Source organism: Crocuta crocuta, unplaced genomic scaffold, assembly GCF_008692635.1.
Source record: "Crocuta crocuta isolate KB4526 unplaced genomic scaffold, BGI_CrCroc_1.0 scaffold231, whole genome shotgun sequence".
Lineage (NCBI taxonomy): Eukaryota > Metazoa > Chordata > Mammalia > Carnivora > Hyaenidae > Crocuta > Crocuta crocuta.
The window spans coordinates 6,991,737-7,017,617 of NW_027528357.1; the positions used below are offsets into that span (position 1 = coordinate 6,991,737).

At 40.6% G+C, this 25,881-nt stretch overlaps 1 protein-coding gene across 1 annotated transcript; it reads right to left on the reverse strand.

Annotated features, from left to right (window-relative positions):
* On the reverse strand, positions 1–25,881 carry MEP1B (meprin A subunit beta). Its single transcript, XM_077753848.1, has 15 exons — positions 25,819–25,881; positions 23,563–23,581; positions 22,664–22,708; positions 22,534–22,577; positions 20,555–20,633; positions 14,276–14,393; positions 13,048–13,226; positions 11,496–11,714; positions 10,732–10,884; positions 8,732–8,947; positions 6,197–6,640; positions 4,538–4,717; positions 3,032–3,158; positions 2,200–2,404; positions 1–33 (listed from the first exon to the last, which is right to left on the reverse strand). Exons 1-15 carry the CDS (start codon positions 25,879–25,881, stop codon positions 22–24), a joined length of 2,103 nt encoding a protein of 700 aa, XP_077609974.1. The 3' UTR covers positions 1–21.

A 25,881-nucleotide genomic window follows, 5' to 3' on the forward strand; every position in this document is an offset into this window, starting at 1 on the left:
GCTGTATTGTTGAGTTAATCTTCAAAATGCATGCTGCTAAAAAGGAAAAGAACAATTGACGATTTAATTTTTAAATTTTAAGACTGCCATTTAAGTGAATCACAAGTCTAATTTTTAAATGAAGTGCCATCAACAGGCTCCTGGCATCCCTCCCAGCTGGTGGGCTGCCCTAGCCCGGTCTCCAGGCAGACTCACTGGCCTGGCAGGCTCATGTAATTCAGATGCTCGTATAATTCACAGCACAGCCTCAGATAGAAGGGCAATCTGTTTGAAGACCTAAACTAGATCTGTAGGTTCTGTTATCAGTGAACTAATGGTAGAAATGCCTAGACTGAGGAAAATATAAGTTGATTTCTTGCTCTCGGGAATACAGTGGTTAGGTGCGTGCTTGCGTGTGTGCGTGTGTGCGTGTGTGTGCGTGTGTGCGTGTGTGTGCGTGTGTGCGTGTGTGTGTGTGTGTTCACCTAAAGACCTTACCATGTCCCCGGTACTTTGATAATTCTCCCCTTTCTTGATTCTCTCTCTCTCTTCTTTTTATCATTTTCTTTAACTCCTTCTAATGTTTGCTTCATAAATCAGCCCTTATAAGAGCACTAATTTCCAGTTTCTGGAAGAATAACCTGGCAGTCCTATCCACCAGCTAGTACGTCCTCTCTTCTCTAACCATGGCTCCAACCTTCAAGTGCATCCCTACTGGCCCAGGGTACCATGTCTGCAGGTGCAGCGTCCATCACATTGGCCTACCTGGTCATTAGCTGATCTGTCCCTTTTATTTTGAGTCATAAAATAAGCTGTAAATACATGTTTAAAAAGCAAACACAACAAAACACCTGTATACATTTTAAGTACTTTTCTAATAAGCTTGTGAAAAATAATCGGGCCACTGCTTTACGATTAGCTGCAACCAGTTTCTGATGTTGAGGAAATGCGACAGCAGTGTATGAGAATAAAATTATTTGCTTTCTGTTCATTATCACTGTCCATCTTTTGACTAACTTTGCAAACAAATTTAGTGTCTCAAGACCAATTTGTCCACTTCAGAAAGTCATAATCTTAAAACAATATGTTTTGAATAATGATTTTTCTTAAAAAAATATGTACATACATACTCTTGATTTAGCCAATTGCCGAATCTCTACTTTCAGAGATATCCTATTTGGGCCTGGTTTTTCTCTTTCCTAGTAATTTTCAGAGACTCTACTCTGAATGAAATAGAACTGGAAGAATTTTACAGCTTCACTTTTAAACAATGTGCAGATGTTATGCCATTTTCCGTGTATTCTTTTGTGTGAGAATATGAATCTGGATATGAAACTCTGTGTGTTCTGCTAGTGTATGTGTAGTGGGTGCTGGGGCTCGATCTTGTCCTTCAAAATGAGGGCCTTCATGCAGGACATGCCCTTGCCACGAAGGGCTCTGCCTTTTCCATTCCCAGGGGGTAACCCCCATCCAACGGCTGTTGATGTGGAGGAACACAGTGGCCCGGCACCCTTGCCTAAATCAGGACACTATCCCAGCTCCAGAGCTCCTTTTGCGGGGCTGAGGCTCAATTACAAGGGCACCACAGTGGAATCTCGCCCTCTGCCCTGCCCAGCTTCCCTCACTCCGTTACTCCCTTTCTCTGTGTTGCCGGGAGCACTCTCTCGTGGGGAATCCAATCTGAGACCTTCAAGAGTCTATTGCCATTTTAGAGACCGTCTGAGGCAAGACTTTAAACCCTCTACTTGAAAATCTGGCCTCATGGTTAGTTACTGCCCATGAAGCCAGAATGAATTGGAACCTTTTTTAATGGGAAAGCCTCACACATGCCAGCACTCCCTTCCAACAAACCTGAGCTCAATTACCCCTAAAAGACCCTTAGAACAAAAACACTTATGACCTGTCCTCTCTACCAGGAAGGTTGGATGTTTTGGCTAAATCAGTTTTGCCTTTCAGAAGAGTCACAGACCCTCAGCCCAGAAAAATATACAACCACACACAATTTTACATACAAGTCCAAGAGCATAGAAACTCCTTCCCAAAAGCCTTCAAGGATTCCAACTCCAGAACCATATAGCGAAGGTAATAGAAATGCATGGTTTCAAAGCTGTTATGCAACATAAGGAATAAAGAGAATTTTTTAAAAGTATATAAGTCTTAATTCTACTTCAATGATTTCATCAGTAGGTTTTGAATAACCAAATATCAGATTCAACTTACATTTTCCAGAGTCATGTCTGGCGTATTTGAACTTGTCCTCCCACGATATCTCTTCCTGGTACAATAGACACTGACGAGGGTGACTATCAGCATCACGGCAAACACAGTAACGGTAGAAGATACAGCAATAACAATGGTGTCCTGGGTGGAGCCTCTCCTCTCACACCTTTCGCCCATGAACCACCAATCTTCCCCTGACAGACACCTGCATGTTGGAACGTGACCCAGAGTTACAAGTTGATATTTCAGTCTGAAAATCTTCACCATTAAAGGTGTGGGTCAACATTCGGGTCATTGGCATGTGGAACTCAACTGGAGGGGAATGGACAGACTAGCTCCAGGGCACCAGGCAAGGCCAGTGGTAAAGACATGGCTCATCTGGTACTTAAAGTAGTGGCACAGAGGTGGGAAAGGAAGGTGGTGTAGGTAACGGAGAAAATTTAGTTCTCAGTGTCTCAGTCCCTTGCCCCCACCCCTTACCCCTTGGCCAAACTCATCCCAGAACTTCTCAAAACTATCTCCATCTAGAAAATAAGAATAGTCACACTTTACCACACCAGACTGTTGTGAGGACTTAATAAGGTATATAATTCATGAGGACTTTTCCAGGCAGTTACAATATAATGTACTATTTCTTCATAAATAATTTTATTGTTCTTGCGGCTATCGAAAGTCCCAAATGGAAACCAAAAAATAAATATCCCATGAATGGCTTTGAGATGAGAATCAACTGATTTCTCTCACAGGAAATATCAATATTTATTCCTGCCTTGTGGAAATGAAAACATTTCTAACAAGAGAATGGGAAGATCTTGTCCAAGTGACCCCTTACCTGCACTCGGCCTTGCCATTCTGGACAATGCAGATGCCGTCGTTCTCACATTTGAAGTTTGTGCAGAGGTCATTGATGTTAGAGGTTGGGATTGGTGGAATTTGTGTAGAATTAAGGTGTGATATGTCTAAGGAGGGCAGAGGGAGAACATGGATGGAAATCAGTTTGACTTTTAACAAGCATTTGATCTTTAAGTTTCAAAATAGATGCTTAGGTTTCCCAGCCGTTGAAATAATGAATAGTTCTAAATCTAGATGCAGATGGGAACTGAACCAGTCTTTGGGGTCATCTACTGAGCCACATGCTTGCCTGGGCTTGGGCTTGCCTGAGCTAGAAAGAGCCTAAGCCCTTATACCACCCTTAAGGGACAGACATGAAGACCAAAGCACAGAAGTGCAAAGTGACTGATGGGCTTGCCCAAGGTCTCAGGATTCTGGCTCAGGGGAGCAAGTTGGTGGCTATCTGACACGAGCTACCAGGTGCCCCTAACAACTGGGGCTCTGGTCCTTGTAGTGTTTTCTGTTGCTTCTCATCCAAACAGTGTTGAACTGAATTGATGAATGTGTGACTTTTTTCTCTGCTACATAAAATGGCTTATCCCTCAACAAAGTTATTCCTTTTTTTTCATTTTTAAAGATCTTTTTTCTTAATGTTAATTTATTTTTGAGAAAGACAGCGTGAATAGGGGAGGGGCGGAAAGAGAGGGGGACAGAGGATCTGAAACGGGCTCTGTGCTGACAGCAATAAGCCCGATGCAGGGCTCAACCTTGTGAGCTGTGAGATCATGACTTGAGCCAAAATCAAGAGTCAGACGCTCAACTGACAGAACCAACAATCAGGGGCCTCTACCATCCAACTCTTGATATCAGATTCAGGTCATGATCTCGCAGTCATGAGATCAAGCCCCACATTGGGCTTCATGCTAAGTGTGGAGCCTGCTTGGAATTCTCTCTTTCTGTGTCTCTCTGACCCTCTCCTTGCTCATGCCCTCTTTCTCTCTCAAATCAATAAATAAACTAAAAAAATAATTCATGGATTTTAACTGCACCACCTTTCATCAGAAATGAGATTCTGATTTACAAACATGTATATTTGTGTGCTCATATATATGTATATATGTGTGGATATATATTTGAAAGACACAATAGAGACAGTTCATTTCCAGTTTCATTTCATGTGATTGTGTGATATTTCTCTTTCTGGAACCCCAGGGTATAATTCTAAGGTATAGCAGTTATACTTTAATTTATTTCTAAACAAGATTTCTGGCCTAGCTTTTCCATTGCTCCATGGAGAGGTAATTAAATTTTTTGTCCTGGAATGGTCACTGTTTTTATTTAAATGGCTTTTCTATTGTTAATGATTCATACCAGAAAGAAAAAAATCCCGCTCATGCCCATTTCCTCCTATACATGAAAATGGAACCCAGAAGAATGCAGTCAATAATCAGTGGCCACGACAACAACAATGAAAATAGCTTACATAAAACTATTTTTACTGACATACCTTCCACTGTCAGTAGGATATAAACATCATCTCCTTTTATAAAATCTCTGCTTTTCAGCCTCTTGTAGGTTATAAAGGCAGTGGTTCCAAAGCCCATACCTCTTCTAAACTCAGTTCCATTAGGGAAATAAGCCACTAATCCCACTTTGGATGGCCTGTCCCAAAAATAGGTTCCATTATCTGAAAAAGCAATTTATAGTAATGGATTGTGTTTAGTATCATCATAGCTTTTGGTGGTAGGAAAGAACGGGCAATGTGAAACACAATTAGGATAGAGCTCCAAATAATTAAATGATGCTATTGACCTGTGATATATTCTCTGGCAAGTCACTGAAGCTTGCTCATATGTACTGTTCTAAAGAAAATGAGATTGCCTGGCAAGGAGGACCACATTCTGGAATCTGAGTGGAGGAATACCAGAAGTTTCCTAGGCACGATATCACCCCTATACTTACCAGCGAAGAAACTCCCTCTTCGTTACAATAATTTCTCAGTTGCTTTGAGTCATAGATAGTCCTTTTAACTAAGTTAAATTTAAACCATCAATACATTTCTGAGAGAGATTTTTTTTATTGTATTTTTTAAGTAATCTCAACAATGTGGGGCTCAAACTCATGATTCCGAGATTAAGAGTCACATGCTCTACCGATTGAGCCAGCCAGGTGTCCTGAGAGAGTTTTTAATATTAACATAGAACAATTCATCTCATTCACTGAATTATTCACCTAACAGAGCAAAGTCCTTCTAGAAGACAGTGAGAAGCACTGCTTCTGGGGAAAGGTGATGACCCATCCAACTCTGAGCCATTTTCAATGTCATTCAGGCAAAAATATTTAGGAAATAAAATATGAAGAAATTCTGAACATCAAGTCCCTACAATCCTCTTTGTGAATATTTTTTTTCCCTAACAGATTAATGGCTTTTCTTTTTCCTGTGTCACTTAGGTCTATTTTTTTTCATATATAGAATTCAGATTTGGCAATAATATTCACCTTGCCATAATTTCATTTTTTATTAGGCTCCCAGAAGGCAAGGGATTATTAAAATTAGAAACGTGATCATTGCCTTCTGGGAGCTGTTCCTTTTTGAAACTGAAAAGATGGGGAATGATGTCACCATTGGCGAGCCCTGTAGAACTCTTTAAGAAGTTAGAATCCATTCTCACAGCCTCCCAACACTCCAGAGCTCAATGTCTTCCTTCTCATCAGAAACCATCCCCTTCTACAAGAGCTGAATTGTGCCTGACAGCCCCACTGTACTGCTCCAGTTTTACTGCTGAAGAAACTAGGGCTCCAAAAGACTATTTGCTCAATATCACATAGCTAATAAGAAGAACCTTGGATTTGAACAGAGGCATGCCATTCAGCCAAAGCAACACTCCTTGAACAACTGGTAATTCAGGTATGGGCAACTGCCAGGAATAAAGTCAGTATCTTCTGTATTTTTCAGAGACAGTGCCTATTGACATTCCTCACAGTGGCCTGAGTGGAAGACCCTGTCCACAACGGCCAAAGCCATTCCCCTCAATATCTTGTGCTCCTAAAACTTGAGGCTCAAAAACTCCCTAGGTACCTGCCTGTGCAGTCCCTCATTCCCAAATCATCCATCCCTCCTAAAGCAATGATTGTGTATTAGCAATAAAGGAAATAAGTCACGAACCGGTGGTCATAAATGGGTCTGTAGTTATACTCCGCTGGTTGGACATACGCTGTCGAATGTCAGGATTTTGATCCAAGAGTGTCATCGTGGCTTGTTGCCAAGGACATGGCCATTGTAATTGATCATCATTGGCTCCAGAGATCAAGTGGAAATATATTCCTGCATTAGTCGAATGACTCAGATTCAACTGAATCTGGAAGGCATAACCTTTAGAAGAATAAAATGGAGGGCTATATATAGTTTCTCTTGAGCTGCCAATAAACTGTGTGAAATTCTTTATATGCCAGATATGATGAGGGCACTGTGTTTCTGAAAGATTGATGTCATCAATAGACAGGCCACCCACTGATGCACCAGCGCCTCTGACCCCTCCAAACACCACTCTAAATTTGTTGGTCACTTTCAGTGTTACATGGTAAAGTTGCCAGCTTCCGGTGGGTATATCTGCAAAAGAGACATTATTATTTCAAAGAAAACAAAGGACTACAAATCATGTGCAAATCAACACGTAGATTATCACCATAGAGCTATTGATTCCTACAGGTCTGCAATGTGTTTCTCTCACTTCTCCAGCCCAGGTCCACTCTCTTCAAGGTATTTCTGTGGGGTCAAACTGCTCCCTGGGATATTTGAATATTTATCTACTTGTTACTCAGATAGGTCACCTGTTCCCAGCGAAGGGTGAGCAAACAGCATCTAACTTATGAGTATTCCATGCCCTAAATATGAGTTGCCTTCCATTCTATGTTAATTAAACCCAATATCTACACTTGTGCCCAGGATTCCTGTGATATAGCCAAAGCCTTATTTAATGTATTTATAGTTTGATTGAAATAATCCTTTCACATGCAAAATTTTTGGTGTTTTGGTAGTATTACACAGAAATCCACCAAGCCCTGGAAAGCCCATATCCACAATTTAGTCCTTAGATCATTTACCAGTGACTCAACATTATAAATATTTATCTTATATTTGATACCATCATCTTTCTTCCCAATGCATACTTCCCCTTTCACCATCATCCCCACCCCTTAGCTAGCAGCATAGGCTACGCTATCTTGTCTTATTTTCTTATATCACATACCCAAATAAGAAGTGATTCATTTTAAAAATTTCAGAAGCCCCCACGTAGAGAAAACAGCTCAGGAATTCATGTCGAACTAGTAGTTAACACAATGACTTAAAACTTAAATGTATTGGCACTTAATGTGAAACACAATTATGCGAAAATAAGATAGAAGTATCCAAATTACAGAAAATACTATTATCCATGGATAGACTCTAGATTGAACAAAAATCTTTCACGAGAGCTTCCACTTCATTATTATCAGTACTATTCATTTAAATTCTGTTAAATTCTTACTCCTAAGCAATTTTCTTAAGTACCTTTTGTGCTATGGTTTGTTAGTGATAGCATCCACCCACAGACAGTTAATGGAAAGGATTAAATATATACTATATATATATGTATATATATATAAAATCTTGCATGTGGAATTGTACAGTACATGTAATTATATGTTATATATGTACAGCATGTGATATACATGTATATGTATATATAAAATGATATTAAAATCTCGTTGTAGGTGTTCATGAAAGAAAATGTCATCTGTGTTGCATATTGTTTCCCTGTTCATACTGTTAAATAGGAGGAAAATGGTATGACATATAGCATAATGTAGATCGATTTTATAATAGTTTTACTCAATTCCTTCAAACCAAGTGGTCAATATGTGGGGCAGAGAGTAATAGAGTTGGCAGCCCACAGCCCCTCCCTTCCTGAAATTTCTTAACCATCTGCTTTTACAGCTGGTCAACATGACCCCTCTTTCTGCCACATGATTGGAACAGAGTGTTACCTTCTCTCCATTCAGGGACTGCTCCAGAAGTTGCACTTAACCCAAATCATAACAATTCGAATTCTTCACTGGGCTTTTTTTTTTTTTTTTTCAAGCTAGAAATTAGAGGAAGTGTCCCTTTTCCAGGCTAATGGCACATCTGATAAACTGTAAGCTGGGAAATAAATTATCCAAGGCACCAGTTTTGTGGCCCAGGCCCACCTGAGATAACATGAGAGGTCCCCAGCCATGTTCAGGGATGGATCCAGTCCTGCCCGAAGCCAGTTCCTTCCTTGTCCATCCCACTATTTCTTTACATTCAGTAACTCTTCTCATGTTGCCTAGTTTCCATTGTATTTTTAGTACTAGCCAAGAACTGAGCTCCTCAGTGCCAGAGACTTAAAGAACTAAGATGCCTCATCTGGACACAGACAATAAGAATGTCGATATTGGGGGCGCCTGGGTGGCTTAGTCGGTTAAGCGTCCGACTTTCGCTTAGGTCATGATCTCGCGGTTCGTGGGTTCGGGCCCCGCGTCGGGCTCTGTGCTGACTGCCAGCTCAGAGCCTGGAGCCTGTTTCAGTCTGTGACTCCCTCTCTCTCTGACCCTCCCCTGCTCACGCTGTCTCTCTCTCTCTCCTAAAAATAAATAAAAAAAAAACATTAAAAAAAAAAAAAGAATGTCGATATTGTACCTTTTATTTCTTCCACAAGTGTTAAAGTACCATTCACGTTGTCTGCAGAATAATTCCTGATGTAGATGTTCAGTTGGTCATTTTCACTTCCACTGTTATATAAATAAAACTGCAAGCACTGAAACCCTCTTTTAGGGTATAATGTTCTACTTTCCAGCATGGCCGTGGCCCCCACACTTACAGAGCTACTGTTGAAATGCATGAAGAAACCAGAACCTGTTAAGAAAACAAAGGCAGAATTGAGAGAAAACAGATACTAGACATAGGAATGCACGTGTTGTGGGCACAATAGTTCCCCTTAGTCCCTGCTGTGGGTAGAACACTATATTGGGCATGTAAACACAGTTCCAGGACCAGGCAGTTTATAAAATAGACATTAGGCCACCATTTCCAAACTGTAGCTTTCAAAATTGGATAAAGGTGTCACCTACCTGGTCTAGTCTCTTTCTTTTTCTCTTTCTCTCTCTCTCTCTTTCTCCCTCCCTCCTTTCCTTTCTCCTTCCTTCTGGCCTATGGAAGACCACTACTTACTATCCAAATCTGCATTTTACTTTTTTTAATGTTTATTTATTTTGAGAGAGAGACAGTGAGAGTGTGAACATGAGTGCGGGAGGGGCAAAGAGAGGAGAGAGAATCCCAAGCAGGCTCTTTGCTGGCAGAGCAGAACCCGACACAGGGCTTAATCCCACAAATCGCGAGATCACAACGTGAGCCTAAATCAAGAGTCAGATGTTTAACCGACTGAGACACCCAGGTGCCCCCCAATCTTCATTTTAAAAGAAAATTGTATTTTTATTGACATACATTTAACATGAAACATTGTGTAAATTTAAGGTGTATGACATGTTAATTTAACACATTTGTATATTGTAATATGACTGCTGTAGCAATAATTAGCAACCTCTAACATGTCACATATTTATTATCCCTTTTTGTTGTAGGAATAATTAAGTTCTAGTTGTTAATCAGTTTGATGATTAGCATATAATATTCCTGTCTACAGTTACTATGCTGTGCATTNGCATTGTGTAAATTTAAGGTGTATGACATGTTAATTTGACACATTTGTATATTGTAATATGACTGCTACTGTAGCAATAATTAGCAACCTCTAACATGTCACATATTTATTATCCCTTTTTGTTGTAGGAATAATTAAGTTCTAGTTGTTAATCAGTTTGATGATTAGCATATAATATTCCTGTCTACAGTTACTATGCTGTGCATTAGATTTCCAGGACTTATTACTACTGATTGCAAGTTTGTACACTTAACATCTGTCTTCTCCTCCCTCCTCCCACACCCTCCCACCACCCTCCAAGAAAGAAAAGGAAAAAGAAAAGCACTTTTTGCTGTTAGGGACCTCAACCACTGCCTACTGAGAGCTGAGCTCTCAGGCAATGACCCTGAGTTCTGAAGTCTAGTTTTACATCTTTGTGTCCAGAAGTGAGCAAATAAGTAAAAATTGAGCACTTGTAGCCAAATAAATGACTATTTAATTTAAAACAAAATTATGATGGAAAAGGATACTCATCTGAATAAAATTAAATCAATTGTACTTTGACTATTCATTTTAAGGATTCTTATAACAGGAGCATGTAATCATAACCAGCTGGAATTCTGAAACTGATTAATTCACAGCCTTGTGCCATTTACTGGAAAGTCTCTTGTATCTTTCAAGCTTTGAGAAAACCACCCCACTACCCTGTAGATAAGAGTCTTTCCAGAAGGTACAGTCCCCTCCTGCTGTGGGCACATACAGGTAGAGAGGCTTCACAGAGCCCAGTTCTGACTCACAGAAGGACAAGTCAAGTCAGAGAGTAAAAGCAAAGAAATGAACCACATCCTTATAAGGCACAGAACTGTTTCCTTAGTAGCAGCCGAATGGGTTATCATTAATAATTCAGATAGAAATTAGAGACAAAATCCCAGTCTTTCGTAGCAAGGAAAAATGCTGGAGCCACCAAGTGTAAAATCTAGACATATCTCACTCCTGTTACCTTTGCACCGGCCCATGTTGGAGTGATCGTTCTCCGGCCCCCTGGGAACCTGGGAAACCCGCTGCCAGTCAGCATTATCACCTGAACTTTGAATCATACCGCACACATTTTCCAGTTCAAAATTGCACGAGTCCATAAAGCTCAAGGAAGTGGCTACCAAAGCAAAAAAAAAGGAACAAACCCGATAATTATTGACATACCTACAACAAGATAATCTAAGTAATAAAAACTGTTATGGAAGTACTAGAATGCCAGGATGGCATTATAGGGGACACCTCGCTGATTCAGGGGGATGGTGGCTTGAAGACCTCTTGATATCTGCAAACCCAAGAGCTTGATCAGCCCTGTGTATCTGAATAAGCTGCCTGCCCCATGTTGTTTTTCTTTAATTATCTACCTTGTGGAACCTGAGTCCACACTTTTCTAGTTATCCAGATTATTAAGCTGCAACCCAGATTATAAGATCCCAATTATATAATGGCTCCTCATTTAAAAATCTACATAGGACCCAATTTGTTTGTAGATCTGAAGGTCAGGACTTCTAAGGAGAAAAAAAGTGCTTCCCAGGTGTGGATTGGGATTTGGGTGGGTTTATGTTTGTTATTTTTTTATATCAAACTTTAAGTATAAAGCTATACTTATCAAACAACGATGAAACCATAATTCCAGAAGAGCCAGCAATACTCAGCAAAATCACACAGCACATCATTTTCCCCTCCAAGGCAGAGAGACACAGAAAGCATTTCAAAGAACCTGCCACGTACAGCAGTTATACAGCCGATTCAGCTTTAAGAGATCATAGTCGCTGAAATCCATTCTCTGGCCGATCACATCCATGAAGTCTGAGATTCGTGTTATAATTGTTGGTTCCGTTCCATTTTGGAAAGCCGTCTTACTGTAGTGCATTACTGACGTGTAATCATAAGGAACATTCAAGGAGTCGGATACTTGGTCATCGTAGGTGTTAAAATTGTGCTCTCTGCCTAAATGATAAATTTAAAAAGATCTTTAATTACTCGATGTTCACAAAATTTAGCTTCTCTTGCTCTAGGCTTACATTACTGCCCAAGATTGGACACTAGCATTTAGTGTAAGACTCTAAATAGAAAGGTAAATTCTGAAAGGTGTTGTTGACACAGTCAGGGTCATTGGCAGGTGCTGATGGGAGGGTGGGGGCTCCTGAAGCAGATGGCGGTGGAGATCAGAGGACATGGGGAAGTGTGGTGGGAAGGGACTTAGGAATGACAACATAGACAGGAGTCTTTAGAAAGAGCTGACATAGTCAAGGATTTCTCAGTCACTGCAACATGTGTGCAAGTATTTAAAATGAATACATGTAGAGAAGATACCTAGTTGTTTAGCCTCACACTCATGGGCAACTGGGTGCTACTTGAAATGGGATGATTTGGGGGGAAACAGTGAGGTGGATCTGATCTCCAAAGCTTCTAGGTGTGTTATCAAATCTGGGCAGAAGTTTCTATCAGAATAAGACCCAGGGAATCTTAAAGAATGAGATGATGGATTAAAGCTAAACACTTCTCTTGATTCAGAAATCTTGTAGTCCACTGCTGGGCCTCACCCCAGCTGAGATCACCAGACAATCAATATCACTGAGCTATGATGTGCAGGGGTCTCAGTACACAGCAGCCCCCACAATGCCTCAGATGACGCCAATCCCACTCCCTCCGCCATATCCTCTGCAGGCAGGACAGATGGGGAAACTAAGGGTCCCTGTGGAAAAATGAGCTTTAGTTGTCCAATGTGATTAAGACATTTCTGACTTGGAGTAGAAAGTCCCAAAAAGTTCTGGCTGTTCAACTGCTGCAGTGTCTCCCAGGATGAGCTCCACAGAACAACAAAAACCACAAATACTCCAAAAAAAAAAAAAGAACGATGATCAAGTCACTTCAGGAAATGCTTCTTATTTGGAGATTTACAGTATGTGTTAATCTAACAGAGACTCTGAACAGTAAAGCAGTATCCATAACTCCAGTTTAATTCATTTTAACCTAGGATTTCCCAAACTAGTTGGACTACAGGTCTCTTCCACACAACATCCGGGAGCATTTGTGGGACAGCAGGACAGCACTCCATAAAATGTGCTTTGGGAAACACCAGTTGCTTAGATCCTATCCAGCTCCAAAGCGCCGGGGGGTCTGGGGGTATTAGCACCCTAACAACCTTTGGGAACTTGAAATCGTGTACGTGAAGTAAAGCATCACATCAGTTTTCCAATTATTAACAGTTGGCAGGAGATGGCTCATGCTTAGAAATTCAGTTTTTAACCAAAAATGTAAGAAAACAAAGGAAATGTACCTGACAGAATTCTGTCCCACATTATCATGACGTAGTCATCCCGATCGGAACGAGACTGCTCGTGCCAGAACCCCAGCGCGTGGAGGAACTCATGTTGAACTGTCGCTATTCTGTCACAGTTCGCCCCGATGGAGAGTTCTTGCTTCCCAACATGCCTGTTTCCCACTGAAGACCAGCAGCTTACAGGAGAGTTCACGGGACAGGGGGAGAGGGTGTTCTCATGGTGCAGGCTGAGGCCTCCGGGCTCAATCCCCGGTGCCCAGGCCCCTCATGTAACCCACCTACGTGCCTCACCCTTTTATCAGGACACTGCGTCCCTCTCATAACCCCAGTGAGGTCTGAACAACCTGACAGGCCAGGGGACTTTTGGTCCCGGCACCAAATATTACATGGGAGCAAGGCAACCCCCCATCAACCGAGTCCTGATTTTTTTCTAGAAATTTCTAAGTTGTTCACATGGTCCTTGGTATGTTGATGACCACTCATAAAGTTTTATAGGTATAGCAACCACATGGAATTGCTGAGCTCCAAGCAAATAACTCTTGTCAGTGTAACTCAAGCAGTAAGTGCAGTTAGGTTACAATAAACTGAAATATGGGAATCTGCCCCGAAACCAAGAGCAAGCACACTATATACAATGTATGTTAGCTAACTCGATAATAAATTATATTAAAAAAATAAAAAGTTCACGGACTCAGGACTTAGCCATTCCTCCAGCTGAACCCGTTTCTTCATCTGTATAATGGGAGATAAAACCAGTACCTATCTTGCAGGTTAGCGCTGAAGATTAAATTAATACTTATAAAGCTCTTAAAATAATGCCTGGAGCAATTGGGTGCTACATGTTTTGAATTACACAGTGAAATAAAAAATATCCAAAGCCTTAAAAAAAATAAAATAAATATGTGTGCACACACATATACGTGTGTACATGTGTTTTACTAAAAGAGGGAAATAAAAAGTATGTAAACAACAAATGGTTGAAGTTCACTAAGTTGTGGGATGGAAGGCATGCAATCCTACCCTCCTTGTCTTAAAATGGGTAGTCTGATTGTATGCATGAAAATATTTTTATGGCTAGAGAAACTAGAAGTAATTCGTCTTTTACTGTCCAGCAAACAGCTAAGGAAGCCGCCACCCACCCTCAAGCTCAGGGCTAGGGCAATTGTTGTGACAGGCCATCGCTGCAATGCATTTGAACCCTTAGAAGACAAACTCTCCACCTTACCCACTGCCCTTGAACACTGATATATAGTTAGCTTCTCCAGTCCAAGGCTTGAAGTCAATGCATGTTTTTAGGCGATAGCGTTCAAATGCATTAAGGATAACTCCCTTAGCATTCATTTCTGAAGGAAGAAAACCAACAGAAAATACACTTATTAAAATGATCACCATTGAGCAATTCACCATGGAAATAGGCTATGTAATATATTGTTTATCATGAGTTAGACCCTTCATGAATGTTTAGTGTTTTATTTGTACCAAATTTAGTATTCAGTCCCAATCAAGTATGTATTGTATACAAGTATTTGATTCTTCTTCAGATCCTTGATTTTGCCCCATATTTATTTCTTTGGAACCATTAGAGGTGCATTACTGAACAACAAAAAAAGACATTTCCTTTACCTCAGAGAACATACCTTGGGTCACAGGCACCCAGAATGAACCATCACTGTCACATGCTTCATCTGAGAAGCTACAGTATTTATTTAAAGCCTCATAGCAGAGCTTTTAATTTGAGGACCTTGAGATAGGAGTCCATGAATATGCTGGGATGGTAGGTGTAGCATCTATATCTGTATTTATATCATCTGTATCTATTCTGTATCTCTATCATCCATATGTATATCATCTATCTATTTCTATCTCATCTGTATCTGTCTATACCTCTATCCGCAAAGTGCATTTCCTGGGGAGACTGTTCATAAGATTCTCAAGTGAGTTCAGGACCCAAATTAGAGTTAAGAACCACTGATTCAGAATTAAGAGTGATGCTAATGGGTTGGATGGATAGAGATCAAAAAAGGTAGAGGCATGAAAGCAACAAAGACATTCAGGAAAAGAAGCTCGGAGGCCAACCTGGAGGAAGAAGCTGTATCAGATGCACGTGTGGGGTTGGGCACTGGTGAAGTGAAGGATGGTGGTTCCTGGGAAGTGGGAGACAGTGTGGCCAAGTGGAAAGCACTTGGACTTCTGGGTCAGAGACACCTAGGTTCTTCCCTATCCTCATCACCTGTGATGTGTAACCTTTGCCAATTCAATTTACCTTTGGAGCTTTGTATAATTATCAGGTATGTAGGGAAATAAAATCACATTTGCAGGGACAAAGTTAAGCATTGGACTCAGTCAGTTAAGCATTGGACTCTTGGTTTTGGCTCAGGTCATGATCTTGAGATTCGTGAGTTCAAGCCCTGCATCAGGCTCTGTGCTGGCAGGTCTACGTGTTTTATAACTATGTGTTTCACTAAATAATATATCATTAAAAGCTGTATCAAGTGTTCTTTTTATCATTTTAATGGCTTTATTATATGGCTATAACATATATAAGTAACTTCCTATTGTCAGATATTTAAATTCTTCCTGGTTTTTCTGTACTATAAATAGCACATTTGCATTACTATCTAAAATCTAACATTTCCTTAAATTAAGGCACGATGATACCACCACATGCCTGTTTTAAGGACAGAATGTAAAAGGAGCATGCCGGTCTAGGCCTTTTATCAAAGCTTAATGAGGATAGTTAAAAAAAATTTTTTTTAATCTTTGAGAGAGAGACAGAGTGGAGTGGGGGAGGGGCAGAGAGAGGGGGAGACACAGAATCCTAAGCAGGCTCCAGGTTCTGAGCTGTCAGCACAGAGCCCAATGCAGGGCTTGAACTCACAAACCGCAAGATCATGACCTGAGCCAAAGTCAGACACCTAACCAACTGAGCCATTTAGGTGCCCCACGAAGATAGATTTTACCCTTCATTGAATTGTTTTGAGAGTCAAATAAGGAAACATATGTGAACATTTTGTGAAAGGGATATAGCCCTCTACCAAGATAAGCTCTTTATTTACTATGTGCCTTCATTACCAAAGGCTAATTATCTTTGAATCATGGGTGCAAAGAAGCTCCCCCTGGGACTATGTTATCTAAAGCCCTAGGCTCTGAAGGCTAAGGCGGGTCCTGGACAGGCCTGGGATTTAAGCAAGCAGCTGTTCAGGATTATTTGTCTCTTGTTAGCCCTTTCAGGTTTCCAGCATCGTGAACTTCATTTCCATCCCCCCTTCTTTTGCCCCCCTCTGCTCTCTACTTCCCCTCCACACCTCACGTCTGACACCCAGGCAAAGAATGATCATTTATTCACAGGAAGCTAGCCATGGCTGCCTCACGTGTCACCCCTTCCAGAAAAGCTTCATCTAACAGCCAGGTAATTCCCAGAGTGTAAGCAAAAAGACTGAAGCAGAATTGAGAATATTGGTAAGAGTGATTTCTGGAGAGCCTGAAGTCCCTTCCGGTAAATCCTTCATAGGTATTTACCAACCCTTCATAGGTATTTACTTTTGCTAACTGTCAGGGTGGCCCTGTTTAGCAATTTCCTTAGTCAGAGTCATTTCAAGATGGTATAAATTTCAGAAATATGAGGAAATCCTCTTCTCACTTTGAGCATAAGAGAATAAGTTCAATGCTACACTATAAACAGGGGTGGGTGCCTGCATGGCTCAGTCGGTTGAGAATCCCAACTTTGGCTTAGGTCATAATCTCACTGCTTATGAGCTCCAGCCCCAAGTCAGGGCTCTGTGCTGACAACTCAGAGCCTGGAGGGTGCTTCGGATTCTGTGTCTCTCTCTCTCTTTGTCCCTCCCCTGCTCACATTCAGTCTCTCTCAAAAATAAAAAGTAAAAAAAACATTAAACAGGGGTAAAAATGAGAAAGAATCAAAATCATGGAATTAAAAAAATAACAGAAAAATTTGAGGTTGAATCATATTATAAAACTAGCACAAAATAATGTTGTAATATTAATTGAAAAAAGCAGATCAAAAAATTTAAAACAAGGGCTTCTAGCTGGCTCAGTTGGTGGAGCATGTGACTTGATCTCTGGGTCATGAGGTCAAGCCCCAAATTGGGCATAGAGTTTACTCATAAATAAATAAATAAATAAATAAATAAAACCAAACAACTTAAAAATTTTTTTAAGTTTATTTATTTTGAGGACAAAAGTGGAGGAGGGAAAGAAAGAGAAAGAGAGAGAATCCCATTTCTGCACTGCGGAACCTGAGGCGGAGCTCAAACCCACGAACCATGAGATCATCACGGCCTGAGTCAAAGTCTGATGCTTAACTGACTGAGCTACCCAGGTGCCTCTAAAAAAATTTTAAAACATTATAGTTATACCCATGTAAAAATGTACACAGTTTGGATGGTAAGATCTGGAATGAATCTTTTACCTAACATGTTTGATTCATATATGTTTATCAGTTTATATATATATGTGTGTGTGTGTGTGTGTATGTGTGTATGTGTGTGTGTGTGTGTGTGTGTATGTGTATATATATATATTTAGTAAACTCTATGCCCAAAATGGGGCTCAAACTCACATCCCTGAGATCAAGAGTCACATGCTCAGGGATCCTGGGTGGCTCAATTGGTTAAGCGACCTACTTTGGGCTAGATCATGATCTCACCATTCCTGAGTTTGAGCCCTGCATCGGGCTCTGCTGACAGCTTAGAGCCCGGAGCTGGTTTCAGATTCTGTGTCTCCTTCTCTCTCTGCCCCTCCCCTGCTCACGCTCTGTCTCTCTCTCTCAAAAATGAATAAACATTAAAAAAAATTTTTTTAAAAGGTAAAAAAATAAATAAAACAGGTACATAAAGCTCATAATATTAAAATAGCTTTGGTTAAAATTCAGGGCAAAAATAGCCAAGAGATACAGTGATATTAAAGCTCACTGGTATTTCATAGAACACCTTAGGAGAACAATTTTTTAAATTTTTATAAATTGAAAATAAAAGAATTTTTATATTTTTAATCATAATATTAAGACCAAAATATATTGTAAATATTTAAAATCATTCAGGTCCCCCCCAGTTCCTAAAGTCAGTGACTATCTTTCCCTTCTCACATTGTAGTTTCTAATCTTACCCTTGGCCTTGGTTTTTTCTATCTCCTTTTGGTTTTTCATCTATGTTTCTGGCCAGTCCTCCCTTCTCAATAACTGCTAACAGATCCTCCATCTATATCAATTCCAGAAAGTTGTTCTCCCAATTGAATTCCAGTCTTGGCCATCTTCTTGCTCAATACAACCTTCTTGGGCCACTCAATGCGATCCATCTGTCTACGGAGTGCCTATTATATGCAGGGCACTGTGTGAGGTGCTCATCATACCAGTGACTTCCACCATCTCCACAGCTTAAGAACACCCAAATATCTCTCTATCTTGAACGATCAGGCTAACCACCAACACTTCATAGGATCTCTCCACCACAGTGGGCCTGATGCCTTTCAGACTCGGCATGCCAAAAGCTAATTTCCACCACACTCCTCTATCCTACCCTCTTTAAGACATATTCCCTGTTACAGGCACCACCAGGCACTCAGTTGCCTAAGACTGAATCCATCTGCCTAGAGCACCAGCATCTCTTAACCTCGATCCCTTGTCTTACAGTCAATCACTAAATCTAACAATTGCCTCCTAAGAATTGTCCATTCTAGTCTGTCCTCCCTGAGAGAGACTTGATTCAGAAACTCCCAACCCTTCCCTGAATTTCTTCTATAGTCTCCTAATTGATCTCCTTACCCTTTTTTTTTTTGCCCCAACTAATGACACATCTTCTCTCTAGTCACTAGCATGATCATGATCACAATTTCACATCCACATTAAAACTTTTGGAGGCTCCACATCACCAGCAGTTTGCACACCAAGTTCTTTAATGTAGGAAACACTCGAGCCTTCCCAAACTAGATTCTGCCTACCTGTTCGACTTCATTAACTCCCCACTTCCAATCGAAATTCTGGTGAAGGGTTCACTCCCTTCTCCATACCCTTGCACACAGTGGTCCATCTGCCTAGAGCGCCTTTCTCCTGCCATCAGAAGCCAGGCTGGCCCGCACCATGCATCTCTGTGAATTACAAAGGAGCACCTCATCTGGGCAGATTCTGCAAGTGGTGACGTGGCAGGTAGTAAATAGCACTTCATGCAAAGAAACAAATGCCTCTTGATGAACGAAATGCAAACCTGATTTCAGTCCCACTTCCCCCCTCCCAGGCACCTATGTATCATGTCCAACTTGCATAAATGTCATGGTAGCCCTGCTACATAGTGTCACCTGCTCTCTGATGCATATCACTTTTATATCTAGGCTGAGTTAAATGCCCCTCCAATGTGCTCCCACTGCTTTTGAATATATCATTAAGCAAAATGTTCATCCCATTCTATTATAATGAACTTTTGACCAATCTGAATCTCCACTGAAATATATGAACTTTAAGAAGAAAACTTCCCAGGGGCACCTTGATAGTTCAGCTGGTTGAGCAGCCTGCTCTTGACTTTGGCTCAGGTCATGATCTCACAGTTGTGAGATCAAGCCCCATATTGGGCTCTGAGCTGACAGCTGGGAGTCTGTTTGGGATCCTCTCTCTCTCTGCCCCTCCCCTGCTTGTGCCCCCTCCCCAACATAAGTAAATAAACTTTGAATAAAGAAGCGTTTCCCAAACAACAGTTCCTAAAATGATTCTGGCAACTGACACAATAAATAAAATGAGGATCATGTTTAGGGTTTTCTACTGCACTTAAATGTCTTCTACAGAGAAGCTGCCTTTTGTTTTGGATTGGGTTCTTCTGACTTTTTAGTGTTAAAATATTATTTATGTTATGAAAAGATGATAGTGGGTTCTTATTGTTGGGTAAGTTCCTCACTTGGCAAGATAAAATGTTGGTAAAATAATGCCAGTTCAGTTGTTTTATGTTTTGTTTTGTTTTGTTTTTTGATGTTTGTTCATTTTTGAAAGAGAGAGCGAGAGAGTGGAGGCTGGGTGTAGGGCAGGGGATCCGAAGCGGGCTCTATACTGACAGCAGCAAGCCCGACATGGGGCTGTAACTTAAAAACCAGATCATGATGTGAGCTGAAGTCTTGGACACTCAGCTGGCAGAGCCCCCGGGGGAGCCCTGGTCATTCTGTTTTTAACTCATATGTAAAATCTGACCATATGGGAAACCGCTGCTTTCAAATAAAGACTAGCTCCCTGATCTTTGCATCCCCAGCACAGAGTAGGCTCTCCATAACGTCCATAATGTTGGTGGCATTAATCCCTTTCTTGGTCAGAATTCAGCAAATATTTCAGACCAAATCACTGTGGTTCTCTTCGTTGTCCATTTTGCTTATTTTTATAAGTGTCCGTAGCCACATAAAGCAACAAACAAACAAACCCTGAAACAACATAAGAGCCTATTCTTGAAACTACTGTGATTGTATTCTGTCAGGAATATACATCAGTTATGGATTCTCCAAGGTGTATACTAACCCAAGCTATCTTCTAGAACGTACGGAATGGTGTGAGGCCATCTGTATTGTTCTCCAATGATGGAATTTCTATCTTGTGCCTGTCAAAGATAAATGTGAAGGGTTAATTAAATGAATCAGGCAAAAACTTAGGAAACAAGGAATAGTTTATCTAGAAATAAATGAAATTTAAAATGTAAGAAAATAAGTAGGTTTAATCAGGATAAAGTTAAAGGTAGTGGAGGAAGGCTGCTCTGGTTCTGAGATGCAAACACACTTGGTATAATGAGTCTGTTTTGAGGCCAGTAGCCTAAAGAGTTAGGAGAGAAAAGAGATGCAGTAAGAGAGAAAGAGAGGAGATGGGAGGACAGATGGGCAGGAGTTAAATTATGCAAGGTCTTGAATGCCGGAAGTTGGGTAAATCTGGATATTTTCTACGTGTAGCAGGAAGCTGTGGAAGAGTTGTAAGCCCGGAAGTGAAATTATATCATTGCCTGTTTAAAAGACCACTTTGTGGAGTGCCTGGGTAGCTCAGTTGGTTAAGTATCCGACTCTTGGTTTCTGTCCAGGTCATGAGCTCATGGTTCATGAGATCAAGACCCATGTCGGGCTCTGTGCTGACAGTGCCGAGCCTGCTTGGGATCCTCTCTCTCCCTCTCTCTCTGCCCCTCTCCTGCTCATGTTCTCTCTCTCCCTCTCAAAACACACAAACTTAAAAAAATAAAAGACTACTTTGCTAAGGGGGGGTGGGGAGAGGAACAGGGAGAAAAATATTATAGGGCAGCAATATTTGAAATAGAAAGACAAATTAAAGTAGGTTATTTGGGGGCACGTGTTGCAGATGGAGATGACAGAACTTACTGATGGATCGGATAGAGGGGTGAGAGAAAGAGCAGAAGCAAAGGTGACTCCTGGATTTTTTACTTATTCGGGGGAGTAGGGTGATGACTGCCAACGGGGAAGATCAAGGAGAAGCAGTTTGCATGAACCTGGTGTCTAGGTTAGGACACCTTACATGTGAGGCACCTCATAGATGGGGAAATGGAACTGACCAATGGGCACCTGGATAGACAAGCATGGAGTGAAGGGGAAGGAATGGATAAGAGTCACACCTTTGGAGTCATCAGCATAGAGGTGACATTTACAGCCCTTGCGCAAGCTGAGATCCAGAAGGAGAGAGTATAGATAGAAGAACAAGCCCATGACTAAATCGGAGACACCACAGCTCTACTCTTTGAGTTGAAGTTGCCAATGGAAGTTTCACTTAAACTACCTGTAAGTTATCTATGCTCATCCACATGCCATGTACTCTTCATGCATAGATTTGGGAAGATCGTTACTTGGCAACACTATCTTTAGCTGTCAGGATAGAAGTCACAAAATCTATCTTTTATGGTAAAAAGTCTGATGCATTGACATGTTTACAAGCTCAGTTTAATTTGGCTTCAACTAGATTAAATCAGCGAGGTTCTATTTAAAAATGAAAACATCAGGGCACCTGGGTCGCTCAGTTGGTTAACCACCTGACTCTCGGTTTTGGCTCAAGTCATGACTTCACAGTTCATGAGTTCGAGCCCTGTGTCGGGCTCTGCACTGACAATGCAGAGCCTGTTTGTGATTCTCTCTCTTTCTCTCCCTCTGCCCCTCCTCTGTTCCCTTGTGCTCTCTCTCTTCAAAACAAATAAATAAACCTAAACAAATGAAAATAAAAATGAAAACATCATATCGTCCCAATAATGAAAATTCATCAGATCAATAAGACCAAGGCATACATTGTGAGCGATGGTGGCATTAACCACACAGAAGTCTGAGTAATGGATAGTGAAGGCATTATTATGCAAGTTCCTCGGAGTATAATGTATTTATTGAATAAATCTGTCACTATGGTTTTGTATCCCCAGAGACAGTTGGGCTTAAAGCCCACGTTGTCCAATCATTTTCATATACTCTTTAGTTTGCAGTAATTAGTAGAAGATTCTTCCTTGCTTTGTTTCAACTCACCCCATCAAGTCTGATGTCTCCCTCAAATAGATCCAGCCCCAAATCTAAGAGGGAAGACAAAAATTCATGTTAGCAAATTGGATTCAAACTCTCCACTTACCAAAAAATGCAAAAAAGAAAATCTACAAACCTTCATTAATATCAAATATATCTTGATCAATTCCACCATCTACATCTTTAAAAGGAAAGAGAAAAACACACTGAACATTATGTTTTGAAAGAGGACAATCTTTATCAGTTACCAAATTAAAAGTAAGGAAATTTCTTTGTATCCGGTAAGTGACTACTAGGTTCCGATTCAATATACATTGATTGATTGATTGATTGATTGATTGACTGATTGAGAACCTCCCATGAGCCAAGCTTGGGGCTTGGGGGCTTTTGCATATATGTTTTTGTCCTATCCATGTCTGTTGAATGCCAAATGACTTCAGGAATAAGAAATTGGTCACTCTGTATAATATTAAACTTAATTTGGAGGACTATACTTAATTTGGAAGATTAAATGGGAAGCAAATGTTTAAATTTGGTCAAACTAGCCCAATCTACCCATATATATATATATGTATATCCCTTTGCTAGTAACGTTATCTTGGAACTCTCAAGCAAAAGTCCTAATTTAAATTTGAATTACTCTTGTAAGTTGCAAAGGAGTAGATAATATGGTCAAATGTCTAAGGGTACTAGGATGGACATTGGGCCCATAAGATTTGATACAAAATAGCAAAAGTAATACTAGCAAGCATTTATGGGATGGCTTGTGTGAGTCACTGTGTTTGGATTTTCCTATATCACCATCTGTTTTCTGCTGGGTGTGTGGAACTCTGGAACAGGAACAATAAAACAGTCCTCAATAAATCAAAAGAAGCCAGTGTTTGACTAAAGTTCAATGCAATTATACAATTATGCATATGTAATCATGCATTGTGCCTAGCATTAAATGCGTCCTAAGTTATTCTGTCCTATTGTTCTATTATCCACACGACTTTCTTTTACTGTAACTTAGAGCAAAACTCAAAATAGACTCACCAAAGTTTTCTGGAGTTGGCTGAGAAACAAACACATAAAAAAAAAAGGTATTATTGTGATGCCCGTGACATAAAAGATCTTCTTGGTTCCAATTTATATCTAGCAATTTGTGGGGGAAAGGGAGTCATTAATATTATGGATTGCTTTCTGGCTCATATCCAAGACAGCTAATTTGGATTCTAAAATAATTTTTTGATGAAAGGGTCTTGTTTTTTCATGTAAAAAAATTGAAACTGGCTGTTGCATAGATTTGAAGGTGAAAGAAACAAGAAACCAACTTCACAGATTGAAAAGAAGTCAGAACATAAGACTTCAGCCCTCAGATAAATGTTTACTTTAAACGTGATTTTCTAAAGGATTGATGGAGCAATGTTTGAAAAACCTAGTAATTTATCCCATTGTTGAAATATTATTGTAATTTATAACAACCCCTTATAAAGAAATTTTATGGAAGACTTCATTACTCATGGTTTACTTTCACATTTTTCTCAAGTCTTTGTTTGAGAAATGTTTAAGAAAAAAAGCAATTGTTATACTTTCCAGTTTGAAAAAAAACAACCTTAAGGGACCTTCGGCTCAGGTTATGATCTCAGTTTGTGAGTTCGAGCCCCATGTTAGGCTCTGCACTGACAGGGTGGAGCCTGCCTGGGGCTCTCTGTCTCCCAGTCTCTCTGCCCCTTCCCCACTCATGTGCGTGCGCTCTCTCTCTCTCAAAAATAAATAAAATAAACCTTAGAAAAAACACACTTAAAAAAAAAACACTTCTGAAAATAGGTTCTCTACAAGTGACCAAATGAAAAACCTAGACTACATGCCCAATGGAAAAAATGAAGTAAACCTGACAAATTTCTTTTTTTTATTTTTTTATTTTTTAATGTTTATTTCTGAGAGAGATTGAGGGAGCGCACAAGGAGGGGAGGGGCAGAGAGAGGGAGACACAGAATCCAAAGCATGGCCCCAGGCTCTGAGCTGTCAGCACGCTGGGCTCAAACCCACAAGCTGTGAGATCAAGACCTGAGCCAAAGTCGGATATTTAACTGACTGAGCCACCCAGGCACCCCTTAAACCTGAGAAATTCCTTAGGGAAGTCAAGTCTAGTGAAAAAGCTCATGGGACTGGCCGACAATAGGTCTGGGTTTTATGCCTCATTCCACCAATTCACAGCAAGTCAGTTCAGCTTCCTGAAATTCAGACTATCTGTAAAATAGGTTAATACAGCGTACATATCCAATACCAGCATGATATGGACTATTTGGCAAGCAGTAGGAATTGAACTGGTTGGATAGTTCCCCTTCTTCTTGATATTAAGAAGTGCCTGTTTTTCTCACACGCAGCCACACAGAGGCGCACTCACAGAGGAATGCTAATACATCTAATGATAAAGGTTACCAAGGGGCACCTGGGTGGCTCAGGTGGTTAAGCGTCCGACTTCAGCTCAGGTCATGATCTTGTGATTTGTGAGTTCGAGCCCTATGTCAGGCGCTATGCTGACACCTGAGCCTGAGGACTGTTTCAGATTCCGTGTTTCTCTCACCCTGTGCCCCTCATACTCTGTTTCCCCTCTCTCCATCCCCGCCCTCTTTAAAGAGTTATTCTAAAGAATAAACATTTAAAATTTTTTTAAATTATCAAGTATTTGTTCGCAACTCCAGTTATAATGTCTTAAATGGTATCTCTTGTTCTCAATGTTGTAGATCCTGTTCAAAGACTATCAGCTCTATATAATAACTTATTATCACAACTAAATCACAACTAACTAACTAAATCACAACTAAAGCTTTCCCCCCTAGGCATTTGAAACTTCATTTAAAACCTTGGGTTGGTCTGCGGCACAAACTACCTCTCACTGTAGAAAGATTGGTCTAAGCTGGCAAAGAGGCAGTTGAGAAATCCCAGACTACAAAACCGTAAGCGTCTGCTTTGCCTGTGACATCCACCATTCATGTCTCATGGCACTGCCACAGCAATATGCATTTCACTCAGCAGTAAAACATGGAACGCTTTTCAAATTGCACATTTCCCATCTTATCAAAAGAAAACTTGTTACACAAACATGAAACTGAAAGAAATATATAACTTTTATGTCAATGTCCCTGACTGTGTCTGACGGGGCTCCCTCTCACCCCTTACTACCCTGCCTGCCCTCGCGCCTCGCTCATTTCATTAACATCTCGAAATTCCTCAAAAGCAAAAAGTGAACAAACAGGCAATAGGCCCCCGGTTTTTCTCATCGTTTCCCCAACACTGTTTCCTTACCAAGCCAGGAACCAGGAGGAGAATGGCCAAGAACAGAAAGCAAGGCAGATACCATGAATCCAT

What these genes read in the sequence shown, in the direction of transcription:
- MEP1B (XM_077753848.1), bottom strand. Translation starts at nt 25,881, where the DNA reads ATGGATTCATGGTATCTGCCTTGCTTTCTGTTCTTGGCCATTCTCCTC. An exon ending in CAACATGGGCCGGTGCAAAG is followed by an intron (nt 8,948 to 10,731) that starts GTAACAGGAGTG and finishes TTTTCTTAACAG; the next exon opens with GTTCTGGTTTCTTCATGCAT. An exon ending in TATCCTACTGACAGTGGAAG is followed by an intron (nt 3,159 to 4,537) that starts GTATGTCAGTAA and finishes TGCCCTCCTTAG; the next exon opens with ACATATCACACCTTAATTCT.